This window comes from Camelina sativa, chromosome 17 (assembly GCF_030686135.1).
Source record: "Camelina sativa cultivar CO46 ecotype springtype chromosome 17, ASM3068613v1".
Lineage (NCBI taxonomy): Eukaryota > Viridiplantae > Streptophyta > Magnoliopsida > Brassicales > Brassicaceae > Camelina > Camelina sativa.
This window is the reverse complement of record NC_141896.1, coordinates 11,515,817-11,543,211: the sequence shown is the minus strand read 5'-3', so window position 1 is coordinate 11,543,211 and position 27,395 is coordinate 11,515,817. Positions and strand designations below refer to the sequence as shown.

Here is a 27,395-nt window from a genome sequence, read left to right as displayed (position 1 = left end):
GAACTAGAAGTTTTTATTTGTATTGGTATTATGTATGTCATCCCAAAGGTAGAGAAGAGCATTGCTGTAAGAAAATTTTAACAGTAATACAAACCTGTTGCTAGTAGAAATTCATGAGGATGAAAATCTAGGCTTTGAATTTGCCCTTCATGACTCTTAAACTCAGTCAACAGTTTCCCAGCTGTTAAATCCCACACCTGGTAAAGACAAGCTGCATATCAGATCCATTAAACATATCAGAAATCATTAAACATGTTGATATGAAAGTTAACTTCTATAGTTAGATTATATTTAAAGATAAAATTCGATGGCTAGTAGTAATTAATTAAGAAGATGATTTTTGTGTTAACCATGGAACTCTGTAAACCGTTTCATGTCATGTCCACTGTTTTATAATATGACGAATTCCATCTTTTAAGAGTCAATGCGTTAGAAAAGTAAAACAAGAACTGTGAAGTGTGTGGTTTAGCACTAACTATAACTATAAGTAGTAACTAAAGCTAATTAAGGCCTTTAGCGGACAAAAACAAATGAAGAAGCTTTCTCTCCATTGTCACGACAAGAATATGTCTTTAAAAGTTAATATAGCACTGTGTGCCGTTTAGGAAATGGGCATGTCCATTGTTTTCGCTATAATATAAGAAGCTTTGTCTCCTGCTTCACGTAAAGAATTACTCTGCAACTTTTCCATCTTTTTCCAGAAGTTGATTTCGAAAGAGGAAAGAATCGGAGATGAGGAAGACCGGTGATGTTTCCGATCCGCGTACGAGGGTCAAGTGGGATGTATTCCTCAGTTTCGAAAGAGACACGCACCACAAATTCACAAAGCGTCTCTATGAAGTGCTCGTCAAGGAACAGGTCCGAGTTTGGAACGTTGATGGGCAACATAAGAATCATGATGAGCTCGGTGCAAGTCTCGAGGAGGAGGCTATGGAAGACTCGATCGCTTCAGTCGTTGTCTTATCTCCTAACTATGCTAAATCTCACGTGTGCCTTGAAGAGTTAGCCAAGATCTGCGATCTGAAATCGTCGCTTGGTCGGGTGGTGTTACCGATCTTTTACAAGGTTGAACCCTGGATTTTTAGGAAACAGAACGGTCCTTTCGAGATGGATTTTGAAGAGCACTTGAAAAGATTTAGTGAAGAGAAGATACAGCGATGGAGGAGAGCCATGAATTTAATCGGAAATATCTCCGGATTTGTTTTCAGGTAACTTCATCTCTAATCTTACTCCTCACGCAACCTCTGCCTTTATAATATAATTTTGAAAACCTGAAAAAGATTTTATATCATATTCATATGTTTAGTATACATCTCTCATCTAAAAGTTAAGCATTCTCATCTCACTCTCTGTTCTTTGATTATCTTCTTCCCTAAGACATGGTCTCCAAATTAAACTAAAGATGATAGTTGACCTAGCTTTGTTCTTAGTTTCTTCCAGTTTTTGAATATTTTATGTAACTCACCCACATGTTCTTAACTCCTGGCTAAAAAGTCTAAAACCAAATTGTATTCAGTTAAGCTAACATTCAAAAGTCAAGGAAATTGTAAAACTACGTGTCGTTCTGACTGACTATGGGACATGAAACGGCGGGACGTTTCTGAATTAGAGAAAAGAGCGTTGACGTTGGTCCACCACTCCACAGTCCACAAGACTGAAAAGGCAAAATCGAGACTTTTGTTTTTACATGAGCAGCAAATTATTAGATAATGACTGACAGTCCCAAATATATTTCTAAATTAAAAAAAAAAAAAAAAAAATCTCAATCTGAAAAGCCAAAACGAGTCTGGAGATTTTTTTGTTGATCGTGAGATCGAAGTTGAGAGATGGAGACTGAAGTGGTTACGAAGCCGCACAGGCTCAAGTATGACGTCTTTCTCAGCTTCCGAGGAGAAGACACGCGCCACAACATCACAGAGCGTATCTATGACGCGCTCAACCGCAAGGAGAAGGTTCGGGTCTTCCGCGACAACGAAGGTATGGAACGAGGTGATGAGATCGCTCCGAGTCTCGTCGCAGCCATGGAGGATTCTGCTGCTTCCGTCGTTGTCTTATCACCTAGGTACGCTGATTCTCACTGGTGCCTTGATGAGTTAGCTACGCTCTGTCATCTTAGAGCTTCTCTGAAACGTCCGATGATACCTATTTTTTATGAGGTCGATCCTTCTCATGTCCGCAAGCAAAGCGATCATTTCGTTAAGGATTTTGTGAAACACTCGAAACGATTTGGTGAGGATAAGATTGAGAGATGGAGAGATGCTATGAAATTAGTTGGGAATCTCTCTGGTTTTGTTTGGAGGTAGGAGACATGATCTCATCTGCATTTATAATCATGTTAGACATACTCATAGATGATGAATTGAATTTAGGATGTTAGTGATCACTGATGTGGTGTGCTTTTTGGAATTTGGCAGAGAAGACTCGGTTGATGATGACATGATTGGGCTTGTGGTGAAGAGGGTTTTAGCTGAAGTGAGCAATACACCAGAGACAGTGGGAGAATACACTGTTGGGCTGGAATCACGTGTCAAGGATTTGATGGATGTGTTTGATGTTGAATCCAGTTCTGGTGTTCAAGTCCTGGGGCTTTACGGTATGGGTGGTATTGGGAAGACGACTCTTTCAAAAGCTTTCTATAACAAGATCATTCGGAACTTTAGCCGCAGAGTTTTCATCAAAAATGTTAGAGAAAGATCATCGGACCAAGACGGCTTAGTCAATCTACAAAAAGAGTTTATCAGTGTACTTACTTCTTCGGCACCTCAAATAGAAGATGTTGAGAGAGGTCGGGAGAAGATCAAAGAATATGTTCCTGAGAAGAAGATTCTTGCGGTTTTAGATGATGTTGATAACATAGACCAGGTTGGTGCGCTGGTTGGTGAAATAGGATGGTATGGTGAAGGAAGTCTTATAGTCATCACTACCAGAGATGAAGAGATTCTGAGTAGGCTCTCAGTGAAACTACGATATGAGGTCAAGTGCTTGACTGAGGAGCAGGCATTGAAGCTGTTTAGTTATCATTCACTACGAAAGGAAAAACCGACAGAGAGTTTACTGGACTTGTCCAAGAAGATTGTCAAGATATCTGGATTCTTGCCACTGGCTGTTGAAGTGTTTGGTTCTCTTTTGTATGACAAGAAGGAAGTAAAGGAATGGCAAATTCAACTGGAGAAGCTGAAAAATACCCAACCAGATAATCTTCAGGATGTGTTGGCTCTGAGTTACGAATCTTTAGACGATGAAGAAAAGAAAGTATTCCTCGACATTGCGTGTCTCTTTCTCAGAATGACAATTTCAAAAGAAGAAATTGTTGAGGTACTGAAAGGATGTGGGTTTAACGCTGAGGCTGCTCTTAGTGTCCTAAGACAGAAATCTCTTGTTAAGATATTTTCAGACGATACTCTTTGGATGCATGATCAGATTAGAGACATGGGTAGGCAAATGGACCTTACAGAAATTCCCGGTGATCCTAGAATGCGAAGTAGACTCTGGGATCGTTCTGAAATTATGACCTTATTGAACAATATGAAGGTATTTATATCTACAGTTGTATATATCATTTGTATTTGACTTCCATCCTCATGATCTTTTTTTTTGTAATGTGATAACAGGGAACATCATCCATCCAAGGAATTGCATTTGACTTCAGAAAGAAGTCTGCTTGGGACCCGACTGCAGAGGATATTGCGTTGAGGAATCTGCAGAGCAATCCGGGGATCAAATCTCTGTATAGTTACCTGAAGAATAAATTTATATCATCTGAAGAAGAGGAAAAGCCAAAATGTTACGAAAGCACCATTCGGGTAGAGCCTTTCGTACCAATGAATAAGTTGAGACTTCTTCAGATTAATCATGTGAACCTGGAAGGAAATCTAAAACTCCTCCCATCTGAACTCAAGTGGATACAGTGGAAAGGTTGCCCATTAGAAAATATCCCTTCGGATTTTCTTGCTGGGCAACTTGCTGTTCTTGATCTTTCAGAGAGTAGAATAAGACGAATCCAGAGTATGCGTAGCAAAGGGGTAAGGCTTTTTTATTTCCTCAAAGGCCTATACTAGGGCAAGTATATATATATATATATATATATATATAGTTTAAGGTAGAGTCTCACTGCTAAAAATAGTTATTTCTGATTTTCAGGTTGATGAGAACTTGAAGGTTTTAAATTTGCGTGGCTGCCACAGCTTAGAAGCCGTTCCTGATTTGTCAAACCATAAAGCCTTAGAGAAGCTTGTTCTTGAGCGATGCAACCTCCTGGTGAAGGTTCCTAGATCAGTTGGTAATCTAAAAACATTACTTCAGCTAGACCTCAGAAACTGTTCAGATCTTTCTGAATTTCTTGTGGATGTTTCTGGGCTGAAGCGTCTTGAAAAACTTTTCCTCTCTGGCTGTTCAAATCTGAGTGTGTTACCAGAAAACATTGGTGCCATGCCATGTTTGAAAGAGCTCCTTCTTGATGGAACTGCAATAAAGAAGTTACCAGAATCGATTTACCGCCTCGAAAATCTTGAAAAGCTTAGTCTAAAGAGTTGCAGATCTATTAAAGAGCTATCTTTGTGCATAGGAACATTGACATCGCTGGAAGAGTTATATCTTGATGGCACTGCATTGCAAAATCTTCCGACTTCTATTGGATATCTAAAAAATCTCCAGAAGCTACATCTGATGCATTGTGCATCCCTTTCTAAGATACCTGACACTATTAATGAGCTCAAATCATTAAAGGAATTATTTGTCAATGGAAGCGCATTGGAGGAGCTACCTCTAAACCCTGGTTCATTGCAATGTCTGACTGACTTCTCAGCAGGAGGTTGCAATCTTCTGAAACAGATTCCGAGTTCAATTGGTGGTTTAAATTCTCTTCTTCAGATACAGTTGGATAGGACCCCGATTGAAACTCTACCAGAGGAGATTGGTGCATTGCACTTTATTCGCAAACTTGAGTTGAGAAACTGTAAATCTCTGAAGTTTCTACCTGAATCAATCAGAGATATGGACACACTCCAGAGCTTATATCTTGAAGGCTCTAACATAGAGAAACTGCCGGAAGATTTTGGCAAGCTGGAAAACCTACTCGTACTCCGAATGAACAACTGCAAAAAGCTTAAGAGGCTTCCTGAATCATTTGGAGACTTGAAATCACTTCACCATCTGTCTATGCAGGAAACTTCGGTGACAAAGTTGCCAGAAAGTTTTGGGAGCCTTTCAAATCTAAGGGTATTGAAGATGTTGAAGAAGCCTCTTTTTAGAAGTAGTGAAAGTGAAGAACCTCATTTTGTGGAAGTACCAAATTCGTTCTCAAACCTCTTGTTGCTTGAGGAAATGGATGCTCGTAGTTGTGGAATAGCCGGTAAAATCCCAGATGTTGTTGAGAAGATGTCGTCTGTGAAAATACTGAATCTCGGGAATAATTATTTTCACAGCCTTCCATCTAGCCTCAAGGGGTTATCAAATCTCAAAAACCTTTTATTGTATGACTGCCGAGAGCTCAAGTGTCTCCCTCCTGTTCCGTGGAAACTGGAGCAGCTAAGTCTGGCAAATTGCTTTTCATTGGAAAGTATATCTGACCTTTCCAACCTGAAGCTATTGCGTGAGCTCAATCTCACAAACTGTGAGAAAGTGATTGATATTCCAGGCCTAGAGCACTTGACGGCTCTGATAAGATTATACATGAGTGGCTGTAACTCCACCTGCTCCCTTGCAGTAAAGAAAAGACTCTCCAAGGTGATTCTACAAACTCTATAGAATCTCAATTAAATGAATCCCTAAGATCTGTTAAATAAAACTTGCTTCTCTCATTTCAGGCTTCTTTGAAATTGCTGACGAATCTGAGCTTGCCTGGAAACAGAATCCCGGACTGGTTCTCACAAGGCCCTCTCACGTTTTCAGCTCAACCGAACAGAGAGCTAAGAGGCGTAGTCCTTGCTGTTGTTGTGGCTCTAAAACAGGAAATAGGAGATGACTACCAGTTGCCAGATGTGTTGGAGGTTCAAGCCCAAATTCTCAAACTTGGCTTAGCCTTATACACCCACACATTGCACCTCTCTGGAGTTCCTAGAACAAGTAATGATCAACTCCACATCTGCCGTTACTCAGCTTTGCACCCAATGGTAATGACGATGAAAGACGGGTATACCATCCAAGTGATCAAAAGACAACCGCCAATCAAACAAGGCGTGGAGTTAAAGATGCATGGGATTCATCTGGTTTACGAAGGGGATGATGATTTTAAAGGCGAAGAACATTTATTAACCGAGTCACAGTTAACCGTCTCTCAGAAGCTTGCCAATTTTTTCAGATCTTTTGAAGAAGGTGAAGCCAGCTCAGAAAGTAAATCGACTGTTACATGATCTGCTTCCCACAAAGAAGATATCAAACTGCTCACAGTCAATCTTATCGATCCAAACCGTTTGGTGCTCAGATATGATGATGGTATCTTCAAACAGGTAAGCCACTAAATAGCAACACTAAAAACATTTCTTTATACTTTTTCTACTAAATTCCCTCAGAACCGACATATAAAGGAACTTGCACTCTATAACTTTCTTGTGAGAAGATATATATATCCCTTACGACAATTTTAGTTACCAAATCCTCTATCCAGGCACTAGTCTTCTATCATCTTGACAAAAGAAGTTCAAATGTTAGTATGATAACCTTCATTATAGAGACTATTGTTTATTCTTTTCTTCACTGCATATGTGATTTACATTTTTCTAATATATACAAGCTATGATGAAAAAAAAAAATTAAAATTCCTTTGAAGGCTTCAATCTTCACAAAGTCAATGCTTAGAAAAAATATAATAAAACTTGTTGTTGCCCGTGAATGTTGATCTGAATTATTTTACACATGACACTGCACGACGTTTTCGGTTTGGATAAGATTCATGTAGTTGTTTAGGATTATGACTGAAGAGTCTAAAACTAATATAAAATTTTGTATACAGATTCACGTGAAGAGTTTCTACATCCTGTTGACTTTGAAAACTTGATTTCGAAGAAGAAAGATCGGGAGATAATGAAGACCGGCGCCTCTGTTTCCAATCCGCGTTCGAGGCTAAAGTGGGACACATTCCTCAGTTTCCAAAGAGATACGAGGCACAAATTCACTGATCGTCTCTATGAAGCGCTCGTCAAGGAACAGGTCCGGGTTTGGAACGATGATGTGGAAGGTGGGGATCATGATGAGCTACGTCCAAGTCTCGTGGAGGCTATAGAGGACTCGGTGGCATCTGTTGTAGTTTTATCCCCTAACTACGCTAACTCTCACCTGCGCCTCGAAGAATTAGCTAAGCTATGCGATCTGAGAGCATCTCTGAAACGTCTGGTGTTTCCGATCTTTTATGAGGTCCAACCATGGGAAGTTCGGACACAGAACGGTCCATTCGAAGAATATTTTAAAGATCATTCGAAAAGTTTCGGAGAGGAGAAGATACAACGATGGAAGGGAGCTTTGACTTTAGTAGGAAATCTCTCCGGTTTAATTTACGGGTATGACTTCAATATTACTCATCTTAATCTTAATTATTGAATTTATATTCCTTTTTATTCAAGTAATAATGTAATATTTATATGATTGGTAGATACATTTGACATATACAACATCTCATCTATAGTATTTTAAAGTCGTGTTTTTGTACGTTTCTTGAAAGTTGAATACATCTCTTCCTTTCATTTCCTTCCCATGGGACCAAAACTTAACCAAAGCTTAATAAGAAAAGAGTAAAAAAGGGACACTGCGTCTCGTTCTGATTGACTTTAGACAGAACTGTGTGGCGTTTCAGCGATTGCATATTCTTGTTGCTGAGATTTCGAAGAGCACAGAGTTGACTTATTAAGGGAGATGGAGATGGAGAATGGCGTTGTTTTCCCTCATAGGCTCAAGTTCAACGTCTTTCTCAGCTTCCGAGGCCTAGACACGCGCAAAAACTTCTGTGAGCGTCTCTATGTCGCGCTCAACGGGAAGGAAAACGTCCGAGTCTTCCGTGACAACGAGGGTATGCAACGAGGCGATGAGATCGGTCCAAGTCTCGACTTAGCTATAGAGGACTCAGCAGCTTCCATCATCATCTTATCCACTAACTACGCTAACTCTTCCTGGTGCTTAGATGAATTAGCTTTGCTCTGCGATCTTAGTGCATCTCTGAAACGTCCGATGATTCCCATCTTTTATGGAGTCAATCCCTCTCACGTCCGCAAACAGAGCGGTCATTTCGAGAAGCATCTTGAAGAACACGCCATTGAATTTGACGAGGAGAAGATACAGCGATGGAGGCGAGCTATGTATTTAGTCGGAAATATCCCTGGATTTGTCTGCACGTAGGAATCCATATCTCTGCATTTGTTTGCATTTGTAAATTCATGTCAAATTGAATTTTGAAACTTTTTGTGGATTGTCTTTTTGGGAAATTTGCAGAGAAGATACTGTTGAAGATGACATGATAGGGCTGGTGGTGAAAAGGGTTTTAGCTGAAGTGAGGAATACACCAGAGAGAGTGGCAGACTACACTGTTGGGCTGGAATCATCTGTTGGGGATTTGATGCAGCTGCTCAAATTTGAATCCTCTTCTCGTGTTCAAATCTTGGGACTTTACGGTATGGGTGGTGTTGGCAAGACGACCCTTGCTAAATACTTCTATAACAAGATCATTGTTGATTTCGAGCATCGAGTAATCATCTATAACGTTAGAGAAAAATCATCAACCCAAGGTGGCTTAGACGATCTGAAAGGAACTTTCGTTCGTAAACTTTTCCAAGGAGAGAATGCTCGTGGGAAGAAGATTCTTGCGGTTTTAGATGATGTTGATAACATCGAACAGGTTAATGCACTGATTGGTGAAATAAGCTTGTATGATAAAGGAAGTCTTATAGTCATCACTACCAGAGATGAGGAGATTCTGAGTAGGCTCTCAGTGAACCTACGATATGAGGTCAAGTGCTTGACTGAGATGGAGGCATTGAAGTTGTTTAGTTATTACTCGCTACGAAAAGAGAAACCACCATCAGAGAGTCTGTTGGAGTTGTCCAAGAAGAGTGTTGAGTTAACAGGACTGTTGCCACTGGCTGTTAAAGTTTTTGGTTCTCATTTGTATGACAAGGACGAAAACGAATGGCGAGTTCAAATAGAGAAGCTGAAAAATATCCAACCAGACAAACTTCATGGTGTTCTGGCGCTGAGTTTCGAATCTTTAGACGATGAAGAAAAAAAAGTATTCCTCGATATAGCGTGTCTCTTTCTCAGAACGAAGATAACAAAAGATGAAGTTGTTGACATACTGAACGGATGTGGGTTTCACGCTGAGGTTGCCCTCAGTGTCCTCAGACAGAAGTCTCTCATTAAGATTAGAGACAATAATCTTTGGATGCATGATCAGATTAGAGACATGGGTAGGCAAATGGTCCTTAGAGAAAGCAGAGAGGATCCTGGAATGCGAAGTAGACTCTGGGATCATGGTGAAATTATGACCGTATTGAACAATATGAAGGTATTTACCTACAGTTTATATATCATTGTCTGTTTAACTAGATTTTCATGATTGTTTATTTCCTGTAATGGATAACAGGGTACGCCATCCATCCGAGGAATTGTATGCGACTTTGAAAAGAAGTCTACCGATGAGATTGCTTCGAGGATTCTACACAACAATCCCGCAGAGGAAAAGCCAAAATGTTATGAAAGCACCATCCCGGTAGAGCCTTTTGTACCAATGACGAAGTTGAGACTTCTTCAGATTAATCATGTGAACCTGGAAGGAAATCTAAAACTCCTCCCATCTGAACTCAAGTGGATACAGTGGAAAGGTTGTCCGTTAGAAGATCTCCCTCTAAATGTTCTTGCTGGGCAACTTGCTGTTCTTGATCTTTCAGAGAGTGGAATAAGACGAGTCCAGAGTTTGTCTAGCAAAGAGGTAAAGGCTTTCTTATTTTCCCTATACATGGTAAGTATATATAGTTTTGAGTCATAAAGTCTCCTTGCTATAAATAGTTATTTCTGCTTTTCAGGTTGATAAGAACTTGAAGGTTATAAATATGTGTGGTTGCCACAGCTTAGAAGCCATTCCTGATTTATCAAACCATAAAGCCCTAGAGAAGCTTGTTCTCGAGCGATGCAAACTTCTGGTGAAGGTTCCTAGCTCTATTGGCAATATAAGATCATTGGTTCACTTGGACTTCAAGAACTGTTCAAATCTCTCTGACTTTCGTGTGGATGTTTCTGGACTGAAGCTTCTCGAAAAACTTACCCTCTCTGGCTGTTCAAACCTGAGTGTGTTGCCAGAACGCATTGGTTTCTTGCCGTGTTTGAAAAAGCTTCTTCTTGATGGAACTGCAATAAAGAAGTTACCAGAATCCATTTACCGCCTCGAAAATCTTGAAAAGCTTAGTCTAAAGAGCTGCAGATCTATTAAAGAGCTACCTTTGTGCATAGGAACATTGACATCACTGGAGAAGCTATATCTTGATTTTACTGCACTGCAAAATCTTCCGCCTTCTATCGTAAAGCTAAAAAATCTCCAGAAGCTGCATTTGAGGTGTTGCAAATCCCTTTTTGAGATTCCTGGCACTATCAATAAGCTCATATCACTGAAGGAATTAGTCATCAACAGAAGCGGGGTAAAAACTGTATCTCTAGAATCAGGCTCACTGCAACGTTTGACTGACTTTTCAGCAGGAGATTGCACACATCTAAAAGAGGTTCCTAGTTCTATTGGTGGATTAAATTCTCTTCTCCAGTTGAATTTAGATAAGACCGCAATTACTACTCTACCAGAAAGAATTGGTGACTTGCAATTTATCCTCAAACTTGAGTTGAGGAACTGCGAATTTCTGAAAGTCCTGCCTAAGTCAATCGGCTTCTTCAGCATTTTCAATACCCTTAACTTTGAGAGGTTACCGAAACTTCTAAAGAGAGAGCTCAGAGGTGTAATCGTTGCTGTTGTTGTGGCTCTTAACCTTGAAAATGAAGATAACTACCAGCTGCCTGATGTGGTGGATGTTCAAGTTCAAATTCTCAATCTCGACCTAGCCTTATACACCCACACATTGCACCTCTCTGGAGTGCCTATAACAAGTAATGATCAACTCCACATCTGCCGTTACTCAGCTTCGCACGCAATGGTTAAGGCGTTAAAAGACGGTTATACCATACAGGTGATCAAAAGACAACCGCCATTCAAACAAGGCGTCGAGCTAAAGATGCGTGGGATTTATCTAATTTACGAGGGGGATGATGATATTACAGGCGATGAAGATTTCTTAACTGAGTCACAGCTAACAATTTCTCAGAAACTTGCCAATTTTTTCAGCTCTTGACTAGCTAAGAAAATGAATCTACTGTTACATGATTTGCTACCACGGAGATGTTAAGAAACTGCACAGAGTCAGTCTTATCATACTAACTGCTGGCTGTTGCTCATATAAGAGTGTTTTGGCTCTTGTGTTTTCTTTTTACGTCTATTTCTTTACTTTACTTTTACAATCAATGAAAAAAAACCAAAAAGAGGAAACTCTTGTTTCCCAATTTTTTTAGAGTTACAACGGATTTGGTAAAGATCAAAACTTGTAATGCAGAAAGGTTGTTAAAGCGTGGAGACCAGGGTTCAAGGAACGTCTGACTTATTAATAACCTACTGGTGGATTGAGATATCCACAGTGATGAGTTAGGATTGATGCCTGCAGGACCAGCTTGGAGTCCGTTGGGACGGCTAGCGGTGGGCTAGCAGGGTCTACGGACGGTCCGTTGGGGCAGCTAGCGGTGGGCTAGTGAGATCCGCAAAACGGGTTGTCACAATAATACATAAATCGATGTACCAAAGTTAACCATTTGAGAGTTACAAAAGTGTAATTGAGAACACTACTATGATATTATTACGGGAGTTACAAACAAACTTTTATACTTTTACAACTCCTAAATTTAAAACTCATTTAGAGAGTTGTATAGTTACGAAGAATATTGTAGCTATGCATTAATCTATATATACATTTTTTAAGTATATTTTGGGTTCTACCCTTTTAGTTTTACTTATTTACAATATTGATCCTAAAAAAATTGCACAAAAAAACTATAACTAAAACCGAAAATTCCTAAAATATCTTTACAACAATATTCTGTTTTCCTTTAATATATATTTTTTAAATCGAAATTATCATATTAAGAAACATATTAAGAACCAAAATCCTAAACTTCCCTAAAACAATGGTAACAATTATTCATTCTACTTATAAATCTTAAATGAAACCAATCTTTGGATCATTGAATCAAAAATTAAATCAACAATCCATTAAAATAGGAAACAATACCTAAGTAACAAATTTGAGCTTTCAATGCTATCACTAACAATAAATATGGTATTAAAACATACAAAACTAAATAGAAACTAAATTAAACATTAAATTTCTAATCATGATTTTCAAGATTTTTAACTTGCTCACCAAGATTTATTCTCCTAACCATGACTACCTCTATAAATAATCTGTAAATGGAACAACTATTGTTATCATTGTAGCAATACAGAGTTCATGTTTTCTTATCATTAAAGCATTTTCGTTCTCTCAGTTTTTTTTTTTTTTTTAAATTGTACAGTTTGTTTTAAATATATGTTTACTATATGTGAACAAGATAATAAATATAAAAATAGAGAAGCATTAGTTTTTTGGGTTTTTTTATTATGCTTATGTTTCTTTTTATCATTCTCATTGATTATATTTGATTTAATTCTTTTTTTTTTGTAATAATTATACTAATTCTTAATCTTTTTTTTGGTAAGGATTAATGGATTATAATTCTTAATTCTTCCAAAAATAATTAATAATGTATAACTGTTGTATGACATAAGAAATACTACCAAAAAAATAAAACATAATTTTATTTTTTATTTTTTATTATAAAAATATATTACAAAAACAAAATCTGAGTTGCTACAAATTTGTTTCGAAATTTTTTTGTGCCTATAGGTTGGTTGCAAAACTCCATAATTTGATTCAAAAATATATGTTATACATTGATCATTTAAAAGGAATAGGAACATCTAATTCGCAAATAAATTTGATTTTTTTGTTAAATCCAACATATGTGAATTTACATTTAGCTATGGAAATTAAAAAAAAAAAATAACTACGAATAGATTTAGAAAGGCAAGAGATATAAAGGAAATATTTTATTTTTATATAAATAAAATAAAATTTGAAAACAATGTTAAATAAGTATAATACTTTCTAAATTAAAATATAGAATCAAACTCTTACAACACATGAGATATAACAACATTTGATATTGGTGGGAGAGCAGGAGAGAATGATTACATATAAAATGATAATCCAAATAGATAATAGAGATGAATCTTTAAAAATAAGAATAATATAAATACATATCATGTAGTCTCTAAAATTAAAATTTAGTATTAAAAAATTACAATGATATTTTATTTGTTTTTTTTTGTAACCCATACAACAAAAATAAGAAACTAGAAAAAAAAATGAAAAATGATTTGAGGTATCATGGAAGATTATGAGAGAGGGTAAAAATGAGAAAGTAAAAGAATGCCAATATGAAAGAATGAGAGAATGTTTATATATATAATAAGAATGAATGGAAGTTACATTTAGAATTATGGAGTTACAATAATAATTTATAATGTTTGAAGAAAATTAAATGGTTGAATCTATACTATTAATTGGGGAGCACACATAAGGATAAAAAAAAAACATAACATATATTCATGTTGCCAAACAGACCAATTTACTTACATAATTAAAAATAAAAAAATAAACAATATATGGTAAACAAAAACTGTTAGTTGAAAATCTAATATTTATTGAAAACAGTAATTACGAAATTAATTATAAAATAAAAATTATTCGATATTTTAGGAAATGGTTTAAAGTTGTTAGCATAAAAGCAAAATTATTAAATTTGAAATTGTATATATAAATAAATATATTTATTTTGGTTCTAGATTTTAAGATATTTATAGAAATCTAATTTAATATTTGAATATGATCTTTTATTTTAGCTTTTAAAATTTATTTAACAAAACTATGATAATTAATACGGCTTAATACCTATGGAAACAAAAAAGTTGATTGTTTGCTACCAAATATGAAAATCTTAGTATATATTTACTATATATTTTTTCTTTAAATTTTAGCATATTCGAGTTCGAGATTTTTAATTTTTTTTTGTTGTTGTAATAATTCTTTAATTACTGTATGGTATAAATTTTGATTGGAAATATATCAATGTTGCACAAATTTGTATTCTGAATCTAAAATAAAATCAAACATATATTTTAGGAATAAATATCCGTCAGATTAGAAAATAAGTGAATCACAAAATGCAACATACCCATAAATTGTGGAGTGACAAACAATATAACTAATTTTATCATTTTTTTACTAATATAACAATATAACAAACAATATAACTAATATAAATATTTTTAAGATCAACTTCCAAATTTACTTATTATCTTATTACAAATTGCAAAAATACCTAATGTAATATCGAAGTTCTGGAGAAATCTTTTCAAATTAAATTCGGGACTTGATTTCACAAACTGGCCCAAAAAAATATTAGATCAAGTTTTTAACATTCCAATTTATTTTAAATATTAGGACATGAAATAAAGGGTATGGAAAGAGAATTGTAATTCAAAAAAATAAAAAATAAACTATCTAAACTATTTTTTATATATTACAGGGCAAAAAATTTGTGTAATGCGAATTCAAAGAAGACAGATGCAGACATACATTTAGACGGGTCAAAGTATTCATGTGAATTATGCGGACTAAGTTTTTGCAAGTCAAAGTATTCTAATCCGTTGTGAGACGGGTTTCATTCGCTTATTTAGGCCATCTGATTCAAGAAATTTAATGTTTCGTTATTTTTTTAATCATATTTGATACTTCACAAGTTTAATATAAATCTAACTCATCACTAATTCGGTTTACACTCGATCCGGGTCTACTATCATGTGAATTCAAAATTTATGGTAAAACGATTATTATTTCAAACATTAATAAATTTGATGAAAGGAAACCAATATGAGTTTATGTTATAAATATTATACCAAATAAATACTATTAATTGAAACTTTTGAACATACATGCGGGTTTGATTTTCTTACCTATTTCCTAATTTGTTAGATTAAGATATCAATCTCTCAAACAAGTAAATTATTATGAAAACCACGGTTATGAAATAGGTGAACATGATATATATGAGAGAGGATGTGTTTTTGTCCGAAATATTCATACCATTTTTCTTTTACTAATTTTTTAATATATCTATTTTTGCTCATCAAAAAGTTCTGATTATTCCTTTTGTCTAAACTGATTAAAAGCAAATCGAATACTAAATTAGTGCTTAAATAAGATATTGTAAATCTAACTACTAACTTAGCTTTTGAAATCAAATCCGCACGTACGTGCGGGTCCAATCCCTAGTAGGGATTAATGCAAAATTTATTTTATTTTCAGTTATAATTTTATTTTAATGTATGATTTAAATGTATTATGTTAATTAGGTTTTAAATATTATTTAAAATTAGAAAATATTAAATGAAAATCAAAACCTTACTTTTATATATATATATGATTCAATCTAAATTGTTTGCAATTGTACCACTTCCCAACTTCACTTCGTATACATATATATTTTTTTTTAATACTATGTTCGATATATGTTGACGACATTAATAAAATGAAGAAGTTTTCATTTCACAATTTTGTTTACACCATTAGTAATTTTATCGAATAAATGAACCCAATATATAAATAGGGGATCACGTGATTCGGAATAATAACTCTCGAAACAGAGAGAGAGGATCAACGATGTCGTCGCCTCCGCCGGAAAAAAAGAGATCGATGACTACGTTTGACTCCCTAACGCAGGACTTAATAGTGAGCATCATCGCACGCGTGCCAAGAGAATACTATCCTACTCTCTCCCTCGTATCCAAGAGATTTCGAGCTCTCCTAGTTTCACCGGAGCTTTACAAGGCCCGATCTCTCTCCAACCACACCGAGACTTGTCTGTATGTGTGCATAGAGGACGATCCTGATTATCACTGGTTCACCCTCAGCCGGAAACCGGATCAAACCCTAACCAGTGATGATGACGATGATGATGATGAGGAGAAGAAGTCAAGTGGCTACCTTTTGTCTAGAGTCCCAGTTACAAATTCTCCTCCTGGGGAATTTTGGAATCTCGTCACGGTCGGTTCTGAGATCTACAACATTGCCGGTTCCAGATACGAAGATCCCCGAGCTCTCTCTAGCGTCTCGATTCTGGATTGTCGGACTCACACGTGGAGCAAAGCTCCGAACTTGGGCGTGGAGCTATGGGCAGTTTCCGCTTGCGCCCATGATCGAATGATATATGTAGTAGGAAGGTACGAAGAAGAATCTGATGATTCCGCCGCCGGACAAGTCTTGCTTAAATCCTTCTTTGAGGTGTTGGACACAAAAACACAAACTTGGCATCCTCTACCGGCCAATGAAGAAGACATTATCTCGCACTGCAGTACCGAATTTGTTAACGGGAAGTTGCACGTGATGCCTTGGATGGCTAGTAAATGTGGTGTGGTTGCTTACAATTCCAAGGAAGCTAGATGGGAACAGGTTGATCGGGTGATGGGTGCTTTTATGTGTCGTAATGCTTATTGCGAGATTGATAATGTTTTGTATGTAAATGCAGATTCTGGAACAACTCGCTGTGAGGAACAAGTCGTTGTGCCGAACAGAGCATTGTGCCAGTCAGTAAGCTGCATCAGATCACAGACGCCCGAGTTGCTGACATGGATGTGTGAGCTGACGTGGAAAGACGTGAGTGGATGTGATGATGCGTCAAGGAAGGCTGTTGACGTGGTCTTGAAGATAGAGACAAGATTGTACTTGGAGATATGGAAAATATTCTTTGCGATAAATAAGGAAAGGATAAGCTTGAGGAGCAAGCAGTTTCCGTTTGTCTGGAGATATGAAGAATATTCTCCGCAACAGTTAAGGAAAGGATAAGGCTGAGAAACAAGTAGTTTCCTTATCCCGTGATACTTGGAGATTCGCCTTCTAGGGTTTCTCAAATCATGTATATATATTCTAGGAGTAGGCCATGAGCCAAGTTGAGCACTCTAGAATATTGATACAGTTGTAAACTTCGAAGCCACAAAAATAAGGCTTAGAAGGGGTGTTCCCAGTTCTCTGCGACGTTAATCAGGGTGGTGATTAAGTGCGCAGAGAATTGTTTTTTTTCTTTCTCTTAGATCTACTCTGGTGAGAGTTTAGATAGAAAAGAGAGAGGGTGAGTTTTAATCTCTCAGCTAAAAAGAGAGAGGGTGAGTTTATTCTCTTAGATCTACACAGGTGTGTGTTTAGATAGAAAAGAGAAGAGGGGTCAGATTCATTCTTAGTCGGGTTCAATCCTATTGGGTAGAATAGGTTGAGTAAGGGCCGAGACAAAATTGTATCCTTGTAAAAGATAAATTTTGTTAATAAGATTGAATAGAAAAGCGTTGGCTTGGCGCGTTCCAAGTGTGAATCAGTGTGTTGTGCTTCTCTATACCTTTACAATTGGTATCAGAGCAGACGCCTGATAAAAGAATTGTGTATCTTTTCAACAGGTGAGATCTTGAGACGAGGTATGGAGAATCCACAACAGTTCGTTGATGAGAACAATCCGCTGAAGCTTGATGTTGAGTATTATGATGATTGGAAAGCACAAATCAGACAGATGATTCAGAGTCGTGATATGGAAGCCTGGTTCGCTGTTAAAGATGGATGGTCACTTCCAACACTTACGAACATGAGAGGAGAAACTGTAGTAAAGCCCTGTAAGCTATGGACGGCTGAGGAGAAGTTAAAGGGAAAACGGAACGCTGAAGCATTATCTACTATTTTCAGCTGCTTGCCTATGGATCTGTTCGCAATGGTACAAGAGTGTATGTCGGCGAAAGAAGCTTGGGATATTTTGGAAGCCTTCGTTGAGGAAGCCTTCGTTGAGGAAACCAGAAGGGTGAAGAAGGAAAAATCTGATGTCTCACTATCCTGTCATTTCAACAGTCAACTAAGCTCGCCGTGTGAGGAAGGTGTAGTGCTGAAGAAGGTATATAAGGATAAGAGGTTTGTCAAGGAATTTCTCAGGAGCTTATCACATGGATATCTTTCTCACAAATCTGATGGTAAAGGTGCCTTAAGTTCTGATGAACAAAAGGTTGATCAGTGTGTGAAATTAGTTCAGAAAGATGAACTGCATATGAGAAAGAATGATCAGAAGGCTGAGAAATCATTCACTCTGAAGACTGTAGAAACTCAGACGTCTGTTCAAGGTAATGAGGAAGTATTGAGCAAGAAGCAGTTCAGAAGGCTGAAGAGTGTACAACGTCAGTGTCAATCTTCATCATCCAGATCTGGTGCAGAGAAAGAATCTCAGAGTTCTGACTATCAAGGTTATGGACACTTCCAATCAGAATGTTCTGCACTTGAAGGAAGAAGCATGTTGAAGTTTTACAACCGTTAATGCTGTGGTCATTCGATATTTTGTCTGTCATGGAGTGATCTTGGTTCAGCCCAAGAAGATGATGAGAATCAGGAGTCTGTTTTGAAACCTAAGGATGATGTGGCTAGCTTATCTGTTGAGAAATAAGTCATCGCTCTGTCTAAGGATCTGATTCTGCAAAAGAAGGAGAATTATGGTCTGGTATCTGAGAAAGAAGAGCTGCTTTGTAGAGTCTCCACTCATGAGAAATTGTTGTCTGAGGAAAAGTCATTTCGTCTTTGTTGAGACAACGCCTTGAGGATCAGCTAAGGAATAACAAGAAGATGAGTAAAGGAGCAAAAGATCTGCACAGAGGGCTGATTACTCACGAGGGTACTATAATTGCAAAATATGGCATAAGGAACCATAGAGGTGAGGCTGTCAAACGGGTGTCTCAGTTCAACTTGCAGAAGACTAAACAGATGACTGTTATGAACAACCTGAGAGGGAAACTGTGTCATTGTCCAGTAGAAGTTCCACAAGGTTGGAAGAAGAGGACAATATTAGAAGTTAGGGTAAGACTGTGAAGTGTCGAAGATCTGAACAAAAGCACATGTCGCTGTTACTATGCAAGTCAGAGCCTCCACAAAGCTGTCTGCTTTCAGTGTCTGGATTGTACTATACTACTCACGCATCTGAAGGAGTGTCACAAAATGTTTGAAGATACATGCGAGTAAACTTCAAGAAGAGTGACATGAACCGTTATGTTTTGCACATTGTTCATGGTCAACAGATTGTTGTATTGAAGAACTATGGTTGTTCAGGGTACATGACTGTGAATCACGGAAGGCTATACGACTTTGAAGAAGGCTCAGCTGACAAGGTCACTTTTGGGGATGAAGTTGTAGGTTCAATCAGAGGCAGAGGTGTATCTCGAGGTAAAGACCAGCCCACTATGGAATCTGTCTACCTTGTTGATGGTCTAAAAGTCAATCTGATTAGCATCAGTCAGTTGTGTGACGAAGGTTTAGCTGTTACATTCACCAAGGAAATATGTCAGGTGGTTGATGAGCGCGACAATATTTGAGTCCAAGGTCAGCGCTCTGATAATAGCTGTTATATTTTGAAGTCGTCCAATCCACAAACAAAAGAGTTCAATCAGCAAAGTTCTATGATGTCTAGAGACATGATCTGAGAAGGAGTGTATTAACTAGCTGTTTGTCAAGTGTAAGTTGTAGCACTCAGAAAACTGTGAGAATCACTTCCATCAAGAAGCTGCTGGAAGGATTCAGGAGGGCAGAGTTGTTGTTTCTGCTGCTATTACACAGAGTTGTTCAGATGCAGTTAGTGGTGTTGCATATCAGAGCTTTGCCAATGGAGTTAAGTTGAAACATGGGTGAAGCTACAGAGGTTGTACTAGGTCTGTAGATGCTATTGCAGGTCAGTGCTTGGCTGATGAATTCATTGTGCTGAAGGAACTTTGTTGTTTATGGGTGACGATTGTGGAAAACAGAAGATGGACAAGTTGGAAAAGTTGTGGAGCACAAAGCCCGATTGGTCGTACAAAGCTCTAAGGAGAGTTCGCTAGACAAAACACATTCACTTCATCACGAGATGATGAAATATTCATATACTAATGCAAGTATGCCAAAGGTTTGATCAGTGCATATGAGTTACAGAGAAGTGGAGATGAAACCACATCCATGATCGTAAAGTATCACACATGCGAGCTGCTAAAAGGATTGTCAAGTATTTTAAAGGCACATCCAACATAGGATTGGTGTTGACGAAAGGAGCTAGCAGAAACCTGAAGAGATCTCGCACTTTGAGTCATTGTGAAGGATCCTGTGGCTGTTACCTTCTGAGAACAAATCTGATCTTCTGCTACGCTCAGAAGCTTGTCAAGGTACCTCGTTCAATTTTTAAATATGAGGTTAATGCCTTGGGAACTTGTTTTCATCACCTGATGAAAATCAAACAATTGAGAACAGCGTACGGTACATTCTTAGACCTTGCATCAATGTTGTGTGATAATTGTTTGTTTGTTAATATTGTTGTAGATCATGTGTCACAAACTAAAATTACAATTATAGGATCCTGAATATTAGTTTATTCATAGGGTAGTTGTGGAGAAACTGATAAGTAATAGAACATCAGAGTATTGATTTGCGAATTGCTGATTTGTTTACAAAACCCTTGGACTTGGATCAACACATGATTCTGAGAAATGTCATTGGTGTTTGTGGGATCTAATATGTTATGTGAGTTGTGTTGATCAGATACAGGAACATGCATCAGAACAGGCCATGGAATTCCTAGAATGTATAAAAGAGCAACACTCTGTCTAAACGAAGAATCAGTGGAAAACAGCTGCCTGTCATGCCAATTCATATGGGGATCTCGTAAAACGTTGTTGTGAAGAAGGAGGTCAAAGAGCTGAGGAGTGGCATTATTATGCATTCCATTCTGAAAGAAGTACCAGTTGTTTGTAACTTAAAAAAAAAAAAGAGTTATGTGGCTGGTACGTCTGTAACAGAGTCCTGAAGAATAATAACAAGGGAATGCACAAATATCCGCGGTTGAGAAGTCAAGTGATATCGCTGATAGAAATCAGGAGATTCAGCAGAAGATCGTTCATATCATCAAACTGTGAAGATCATTCATGCCTGTTGGATCTAAGCTCTAAGGTAGTGTATCATGAAAAGTCAAAAAAAAAAAAAAAAAAAAAAAAAAAAGACTTGATACACTCCTATCAATGCACTCTCCAAAGGAAATTCCAGCTGCCTACTTCACGTTGATGATGAACCATGAGAATCAAAGGCATGCCAGAGCGAAAGACTAGCCACTGATCATAGAGCTGTTCTTTGAAGATTCACAAAAGGTTGTGGTAGCTTCTGGTGAAGTCCTAAACAAGTGGTTGGCACACCTCACATAACGGATCTCAAGGTATGAAAGCCGCTTACTTTAAGAAGTAAAATTAATATACAAGTGCTCTTGATGGTCTATTGCTTTTCTGGTTCCCTCACTTCCTGTGATTAACTATGTTTTGGATGTCTGAGGTTGTGTATAAAAGGCTGAAAAGAAAAAATGTGTTGCAAAATCAATGTTTTGTAGTTAAATTCATATGATTGATTGTTGAAACACGAGGCTGATTGTAAATATTGTTGATAAGAAATGTTTGTATGTTTTCAACAAGTGTGCACTGATGTGTGTGTTAAGTGTTTCAGGTTTAAGCTCATCGGTTTCAGCGTATAGGAATGATCATGACTCTCTAATAAGTAAACTCCAGAGAGCAGTAATGGATCAAGGGTCTAACATCTTGAGTGATGGATTGATCATGGAAGTAAGATCAAAGAGTTGCATGTTCATCTAATTATTTGGGTGAAAATAAGTGTCCCATGAGTTCTGAAGGGTTGGAAGTAGCTGTTACTGCAACCTGGTTCAAGTTGTGAAAGGGCTTTAGAGGATTGTTGTTGAGTCATCATGCATCTGAGGACGATTCGAAAGACTGATACTCATTTTGTATTGATAAATGAGTATAGTGTCAGTTCCATGATACGAAGGAATGAAGCTACATGTACTGGAGGCTGATGAGTGCTCCTAGACAGAAGATTGTGCTTGCAAGTTGTTATTTCATGTGTGTACAACAGGTGGTTATTCATTAGAGTTCCGTCTTTGATCAATGTATTTGATACAAGGGACTGTTACCAGAAGATGGATTGTGCTACAAAGCAAGTGTCTATGTCCCACCAGCTGTTTGACGTGTGCATTATCGTCTCGCGGGGCTCCTTCAAAGGGATTTGACTCAAAACGATCCATATCCGTTGATGCTGCTCGAAGGTATGGTTTCTTTGCTTCTCGAACCATTGCTGCTGAGGTTTGCTATTCTCTGGAAGTAGATGATCCAGCTAGGGAGCTGCTTGATCAAGCCGGTCAGCTGAAAACTGTCACTCAAATCGGGTCTTATGATTTTGATGGTGTCTATGAGTTCTGGGCAAATCTTCCAGCAATTAAAATTGAAGAGAACTCAGTTGATGTACTTGTCAGAGATTGGGTGTATGAGTTTTCCCCAAGCCGCATTAATGCCTTGTTCAGTCTTCAGGCGGTTGATGTACGCGAACAAAGACTACAGACAACTGCGATTATGGAGGAGGATCTTGCTCTCTTTCTATCTGGTGGCAAAGTGAAGACCTGCAAGCAGCTGGTGTCAACTGCAATCAAGGACCTGATGATCAAGGATGTGCATAAGATATGCTGCAGCAACTGGTCTCCCACGGTGAACACAGGGTACATTTCAGCAAACAGAGCCATGGTGACCTACATGATCATGCATTGCACCCCGTTTGATTTTGGGAGAATGATCTATGATCAGATCATACAGCTGGGTCTGCAAGCTAAGTCAGGGCTTCGTCCACCGTTTCCCAGTCGTATTCATCAGCTCTTTGAAGCTTAGCGTCCTGTTCCGAGTCTTCAGCAATAAGACACGAAGAAGACAAAGGGGAAGATGACTGTGTCACGGCCTGTGAAATCGATCCTTCGTAGTGGTACATCTACATAAGTGTGTTGAAACTTCAGTGTCGTGGAGTCAACAAAAGAGGACATGTGATCATCTCCCCTTAATGACCTACAGGTGCATATGATTGTGATGAGACATGTTATCAGCAATGAAGACAGAGGTGTGATACTCTGTTGTTAGAATCGTGATACATCCATTGAAGAACGAACATTTGTGGTTGGGTTCACTGATGATGTATGAAGATGTTTGAAGCTGCTGGGCTTCTGAAAAACTGTGTCTGAGATTAAGCCTTACTTATCTAAAGGTATATGTGTTTTGTGGGGCTAATCTGTCAACTGTCAAGGGTTTGATCAAGATAGTGATTGTTCTTGTAAGGAAATGTGCATTTGGAGTCTCACAAGACCGATCAACACTCTATTTGATTATGGTGGAGTAACTGGCTAGACGGGTATTAGACATGTGAGACTGATGATAGTTGAGTTAACAGATGATCATATGTTTGAGTTCCCTACAGATGACGAATTGGAGAAGTGATATGTGCTTAGCTCATCTGATTAGTGAAGCAGAAGTTTGAAAGCATAGATCATGATACACAAGATGCTGTTTTTCCTGCAAAGCTTGTGTATGGTCACATCCACACTGTGATTCGACCAAAGTGCTATCTGCTGTTCGAATTCTCGGCTACCAGTGTCCTATTGCCCAACATCCAGTTGTGGTTTCTAGGATAGTCAACATGCCTACAAAATGGAAGCTGTTTCAATAGGCAACTTGACTGATCATCAAAGTGCTTAAGGATGCGAAGCACTGTTAGCAGGTAAGTGATTCCCATAACTCAGTATATTGTTGTGATACATATGTCTGTTTTTGACTTAGTTGATCACTCAAGCTGGGGGAGAATGATTCTGGTTTTGTGTTTTGTTCAACGCCTAATGATAAGGAGTTCTGTACTTATGGGGGAGAATTCTTGAAGCTACTTGGTTTAGCGGGAGAATCATTGTTTATGGGGGAGACTTAATTTATTAATTGGTTGATCTTAGGATGGTGGTGGTTATTGATCTTAGGTTGTTAATGATTGAGAATATGCCAATTGATTAAGTCTGGATTAGAGAATTATTAAGAACATGGTTTCCGCTGCAGCCCGCTGGGGTTTCTGATTGTTAGGTTCTTATGCATAATTCTGTTTGAACAAGCTGTTGGTTAATTTTGCTAGATAATGTCTGATGTTTTGTCTAGTTGTTGCTTGTTCTGTTTTTGGCTTGTGTTTTGTTGGAGTGTCTTTTCAGGTTGAACCAGAGAGATGCTTGAGTATCAAACTCAGTCAAAAAGGGGGAGATTGTAAATGCAGATTCTGGAACAACTCGCTGTGAGGAACAAGTCGTTGTGCCGAACAGAGCATTGTGCCAGTCAGGAAGCTGCATCAGATCACAGACGCCCGAGTTGCTGACATGGATGTGTGAGCTGACGTGGAAAGACGTGAGTGGATGTGATGATGCGTCAAGGAAGGCTGTTGACGTGGTCTTGAAGATAGAGACAAGATTGTACTTGGAGATATGGAAAATATTCTCTGCGATAAATAAGGAAAGGATAAGCTTGAGGAGCAAGCAGTTTCCGTTTGTCTGGAGATATGAAGAATATTCTCCGCAACAGTTAAGGAAAGGATAAGGCTGAGAAACAAGCAGTTTCCTTATCCCGTGATACTTGGAGATTCGCCTTCTAGGGTTTCTCAAATCATGTATATATATTCTAGGAGTAGGCCACGAGCCAAGTTGAGCACTCTAGAATATTGATACAGTTGTAAACTTCGAAGCCACAAAAATAAGGCTTAGAAGGGGTGTTCCCAGTTCTCTGCGACGTTAATCAGGGTGGTGATTAAGTGCGCAGAGAATTGTTTTTTTTCTTTCTCTTAGATCTACTCTGGTGAGAGTTTAGATAGAAAAGAGAGAGGGTGAGTTTTAATCTCTCAGCTAAAAAGAGAGAGGGTGAGTTTATTCTCTTAGATCTACACAGGTGTGTGTTTAGATAGAAAAGAGAAGAGGGGTCAGATTCATTCTTAGTCGGGTTCAATCCTATTGGGTAGAATAGGTTGAGTAAGGGCCGAGACAAAATTGTATCCTTGTAAAAGATAAATTTTGTTAATAAGATTGAATAGAAAAGCGTTGGCTTGGCGCGTTCCAAGTGTGAATCAGTGTGTTGTGCTTCTCTATACCTTTACATTGTACTCTGCTTTCTTGGGGTTTCTTAGATGGTATGACACTCAGGCAGCTATTTGGAGAAACGTCATGGGTTTGCCACGACGTTTTTTCAGTTATGCTTTTTCTCAGATTAGATTGGTTAATTTTCGTGGGAAGATTGCTGCTTTTTGGGCTCAGAAGTTTCCTTGTGATGATGATGATGATTTCGATGAATAAACGCACTAGTTGTGAGACTTGGGGAATCGTTGAGTCGCTTGATCATGTGCTTACAGTCCCTAGAGAATCTAATCTAGTCAAGGCTCTTGCTGCTACTCTTTGATGAGTATGAACATCATGTCATGTGTCTTCTTCTTTTTTTTTCTTCTGTTAAAGTTGTTTCTTTGTTCTCTTGGTGTATGCAACTGTGAAGAAGAATGACTTTGACTCTTGTTTCACTTCTAATCATTTCATACCAAAAGGAAACTAACTGAGAAAATATGGCAAACTTGATTTGGTCAGGAGACATTTTACAAAATTAGAAAGTAAAAAAATCAAACTAGTTTCTCCTTGCAAACAAACTTCTCAACTCACAGGCACACACTTATCGTCCAACAGAAAGGAAGAAACCATCATTACTAACACAACCTAACATTCTACCTCCATACCCTCAGCCTCTTTGTTATCCATGTTCTTTATACCCCAACCACATAACCGGTACATTCTTGCAATGCTGCTTATCTTCCGGGATTCTGATTCTCCAACAAGTCCTTGTCACCTTCTTGCTTCTGTTGTTGCTAGCACAATCACCCTTCAATTTTGCTTCTTGTTCACCATCTCATTGCATCTTACACATAACATTGATAAAGTTTTAAAGGTTGAACTCATTGCAGAGTACTCATTAGTCGTTACTAAAACAGTTTATAAGAGTTATGACCCGTAAGCAATAATGGTGGCGTCAACATAATGTTAAGCCCATTAGGCCATCTGCAACGGGCCAACTGAGTGTGTGTTCTTAGACATATAAAAATCCGAAATAATAGAAAGATGGGTTTAGATCATATTTTATGATCTTATTCTAGAACTGATTTAAGCCCAGTTCTAGTGTGACGTGTCAATGGGTGATTGGAAACAATTTTTGCAAATGAGAGAATTTCATTTCTCTCGAAAAACACTGTGGCCGCTAGGGTTTTTCTTCTTCTTCCTCTCTGGTTGCGGCGATAGCTTCGTCTTCTGCGTGTTCTCCGATTAAGGTGTGTTTTCCGGTGAATAAAACACCAAAATCCAGATCTCCTCCATGTATTAATCAATCTGGCACTGTGTATTCCTACTAATCCGTTAAATATCTCTTCTTTTCTCGATTCATATTTCCGCATTTGAAGGCGAAGTCGAAAGAGAGAAGTTGAGCCTTTGTCTCCGCATCTGCTCTGTCTCGGAAATCTTATATCCCGCGATATAGTCAAGGTAGTCCCCTCGTGTCCCGCGATTCATATCTCTTCTTTATTTCATCTTTGTTTCATCGATTTAGGGTGTTCAAATCTGTGAATTAGGTTGGGTTTAGTATAATGTTATAGGGTTGCGTCTTATCTCATATGTCAATTAAAGGTTGATGATTAATCAAATATGATTTTAGTGAGCTTCCGAAGTTTTGACTGAATTTTGAGTGTGGTAATTATTGGTATTTGAAATCAAAATTATACAGTGATGAACATTAATCGATTTTGCTTTGTTTCTGAGGGTTGTAGGTGAGCTTAACCAGGAAAAATTCAATCGATAAGCAGCAACAAACCTTCGTTTACTCGAAGCTAAAAGGTCAGGCACACTTACTCGAAGCTAAAAGGTCAGTCACACTTAATGTTTGTAATTCACCAGCTTGGTTTCCTGTGATATTTTTTGCTTGTACATTGATATGTTTGATTGTATTATGAGTTTTCTGATTTGGTTTTGGTTTAATCTTTGATAACCTTATAGCTAATGCATAGGTTGTTGGTACTTGTTTTCAGTATTGAACCGTTTCTGATTTGAGTTTTCATTGTCTTGTTCTCTTATATTAATAATGAATCTGGATGTTGTAGTTTTCTTGATTTCATTGCAACTTGTTCTCTTGTTTTTTTTTGTTTTCATTGTCATATATTACTTGGAAACTTATATATGTGGTTTCGATTTCAGGGTGAATAAGACATGGGACTCGACGATATGTACGACGATGGAATGGATCATTTTGATGTTTGGATTGTATGATC

General features: G+C 37.8%; 3 protein-coding genes across 8 annotated transcripts; all 3 read left to right on the top strand.

Moving 5' to 3' along the window:
* The first annotated feature begins 1,028 nt into the window (after positions 1-1,028).
* On the top strand, positions 1,029-7,680 carry LOC104756809 (uncharacterized). 2 transcript variants are annotated; one of them, XM_087496372.1, is made up of 6 exons: positions 1,029-2,299; positions 2,415-3,531; positions 3,612-4,022; positions 4,141-5,724; positions 5,805-6,446; positions 6,950-7,680. In XM_087496372.1, exons 1-5 carry the CDS (start codon positions 1,827-1,829, stop codon positions 6,348-6,350), a joined length of 4,131 nt encoding a protein of 1,376 aa, XP_087352498.1. In that variant the 5' UTR covers positions 1,029-1,826; the 3' UTR covers positions 6,351-6,446; positions 6,950-7,680. The 2 variants fall into 2 exon arrangements, with proteins under 2 accessions (XP_087352498.1, XP_087352499.1); XM_087496373.1 differs by having other exon boundaries at positions 1,598-2,062.
* LOC104756810 (disease resistance protein RPV1) lies at positions 7,021-11,520 on the top strand. 3 transcript variants are annotated; one of them, XM_087496375.1, is made up of 5 exons: positions 7,353-7,493; positions 7,787-8,321; positions 8,419-9,487; positions 9,566-9,910; positions 10,005-11,520. In XM_087496375.1, exons 2-5 carry the CDS (start codon positions 7,846-7,848, stop codon positions 11,310-11,312), a joined length of 3,198 nt encoding a protein of 1,065 aa, XP_087352501.1. In that variant the 5' UTR covers positions 7,353-7,493; positions 7,787-7,845; the 3' UTR covers positions 11,313-11,520. The 3 variants fall into 3 exon arrangements, with proteins under 3 accessions (XP_087352502.1, XP_087352501.1, XP_087352500.1); XM_087496374.1 differs by having other exon boundaries at positions 7,354-7,493; positions 7,769-8,321; XM_087496376.1 differs by lacking the exon at positions 7,787-8,321 and having other exon boundaries at positions 7,021-7,493.
* Positions 11,521-15,742: 4,222 nt separating this feature from the next.
* LOC104756808 (F-box/kelch-repeat protein At3g06570-like) lies at positions 15,743-21,198 on the top strand. Of its 3 annotated transcripts, none has more exons than XM_010479452.3 (2): positions 15,744-16,619; positions 16,696-17,532. In XM_010479452.3, the coding sequence occupies exons 1-2, from the start codon at positions 15,831-15,833 to the stop codon at positions 16,759-16,761; spliced, it is 855 nt and encodes a 284-aa protein (XP_010477754.2). In that variant the 5' UTR covers positions 15,744-15,830; the 3' UTR covers positions 16,762-17,532. The 3 variants fall into 3 exon arrangements, with proteins under 3 accessions (XP_087352503.1, XP_010477754.2, XP_087352504.1); XM_087496378.1 differs by having other exon boundaries at positions 15,793-16,619; positions 16,696-21,198; XM_087496377.1 differs by having other exon boundaries at positions 15,743-17,532.
* The last annotated feature ends 6,197 nt before the right edge of the window (positions 21,199-27,395 follow it).

Bases quoted from the DNA above. Each gene is read 5' to 3' on its own strand.
- LOC104756809 (XM_087496372.1), top strand. From the start codon at position 1,827: ATGGAGACTGAAGTGGTTACGAAGCCGCACAGGCTCAAGTATGACGTC. The intron at 3,532-3,611 runs GTATTTATATCT...ATGTGATAACAG, and splicing joins CCTTATTGAACAATATGAAG to GGAACATCATCCATCCAAGG. The intron at 4,023-4,140 runs GTAAGGCTTTTT...TCTGATTTTCAG, and splicing joins AGAGTATGCGTAGCAAAGGG to GTTGATGAGAACTTGAAGGT.
- LOC104756810 (XM_087496375.1), top strand. From the start codon at position 7,846: ATGGAGATGGAGAATGGCGTTGTTTTCCCTCATAGGCTCAAGTTCAAC. The intron at 9,488-9,565 runs GTATTTACCTAC...AATGGATAACAG, and splicing joins CCGTATTGAACAATATGAAG to GGTACGCCATCCATCCGAGG. The intron at 9,911-10,004 runs GTAAAGGCTTTC...TCTGCTTTTCAG, and splicing joins AGAGTTTGTCTAGCAAAGAG to GTTGATAAGAACTTGAAGGT.
- LOC104756808 (XM_087496377.1), top strand. From the start codon at position 15,831: ATGTCGTCGCCTCCGCCGGAAAAAAAGAGATCGATGACTACGTTTGAC.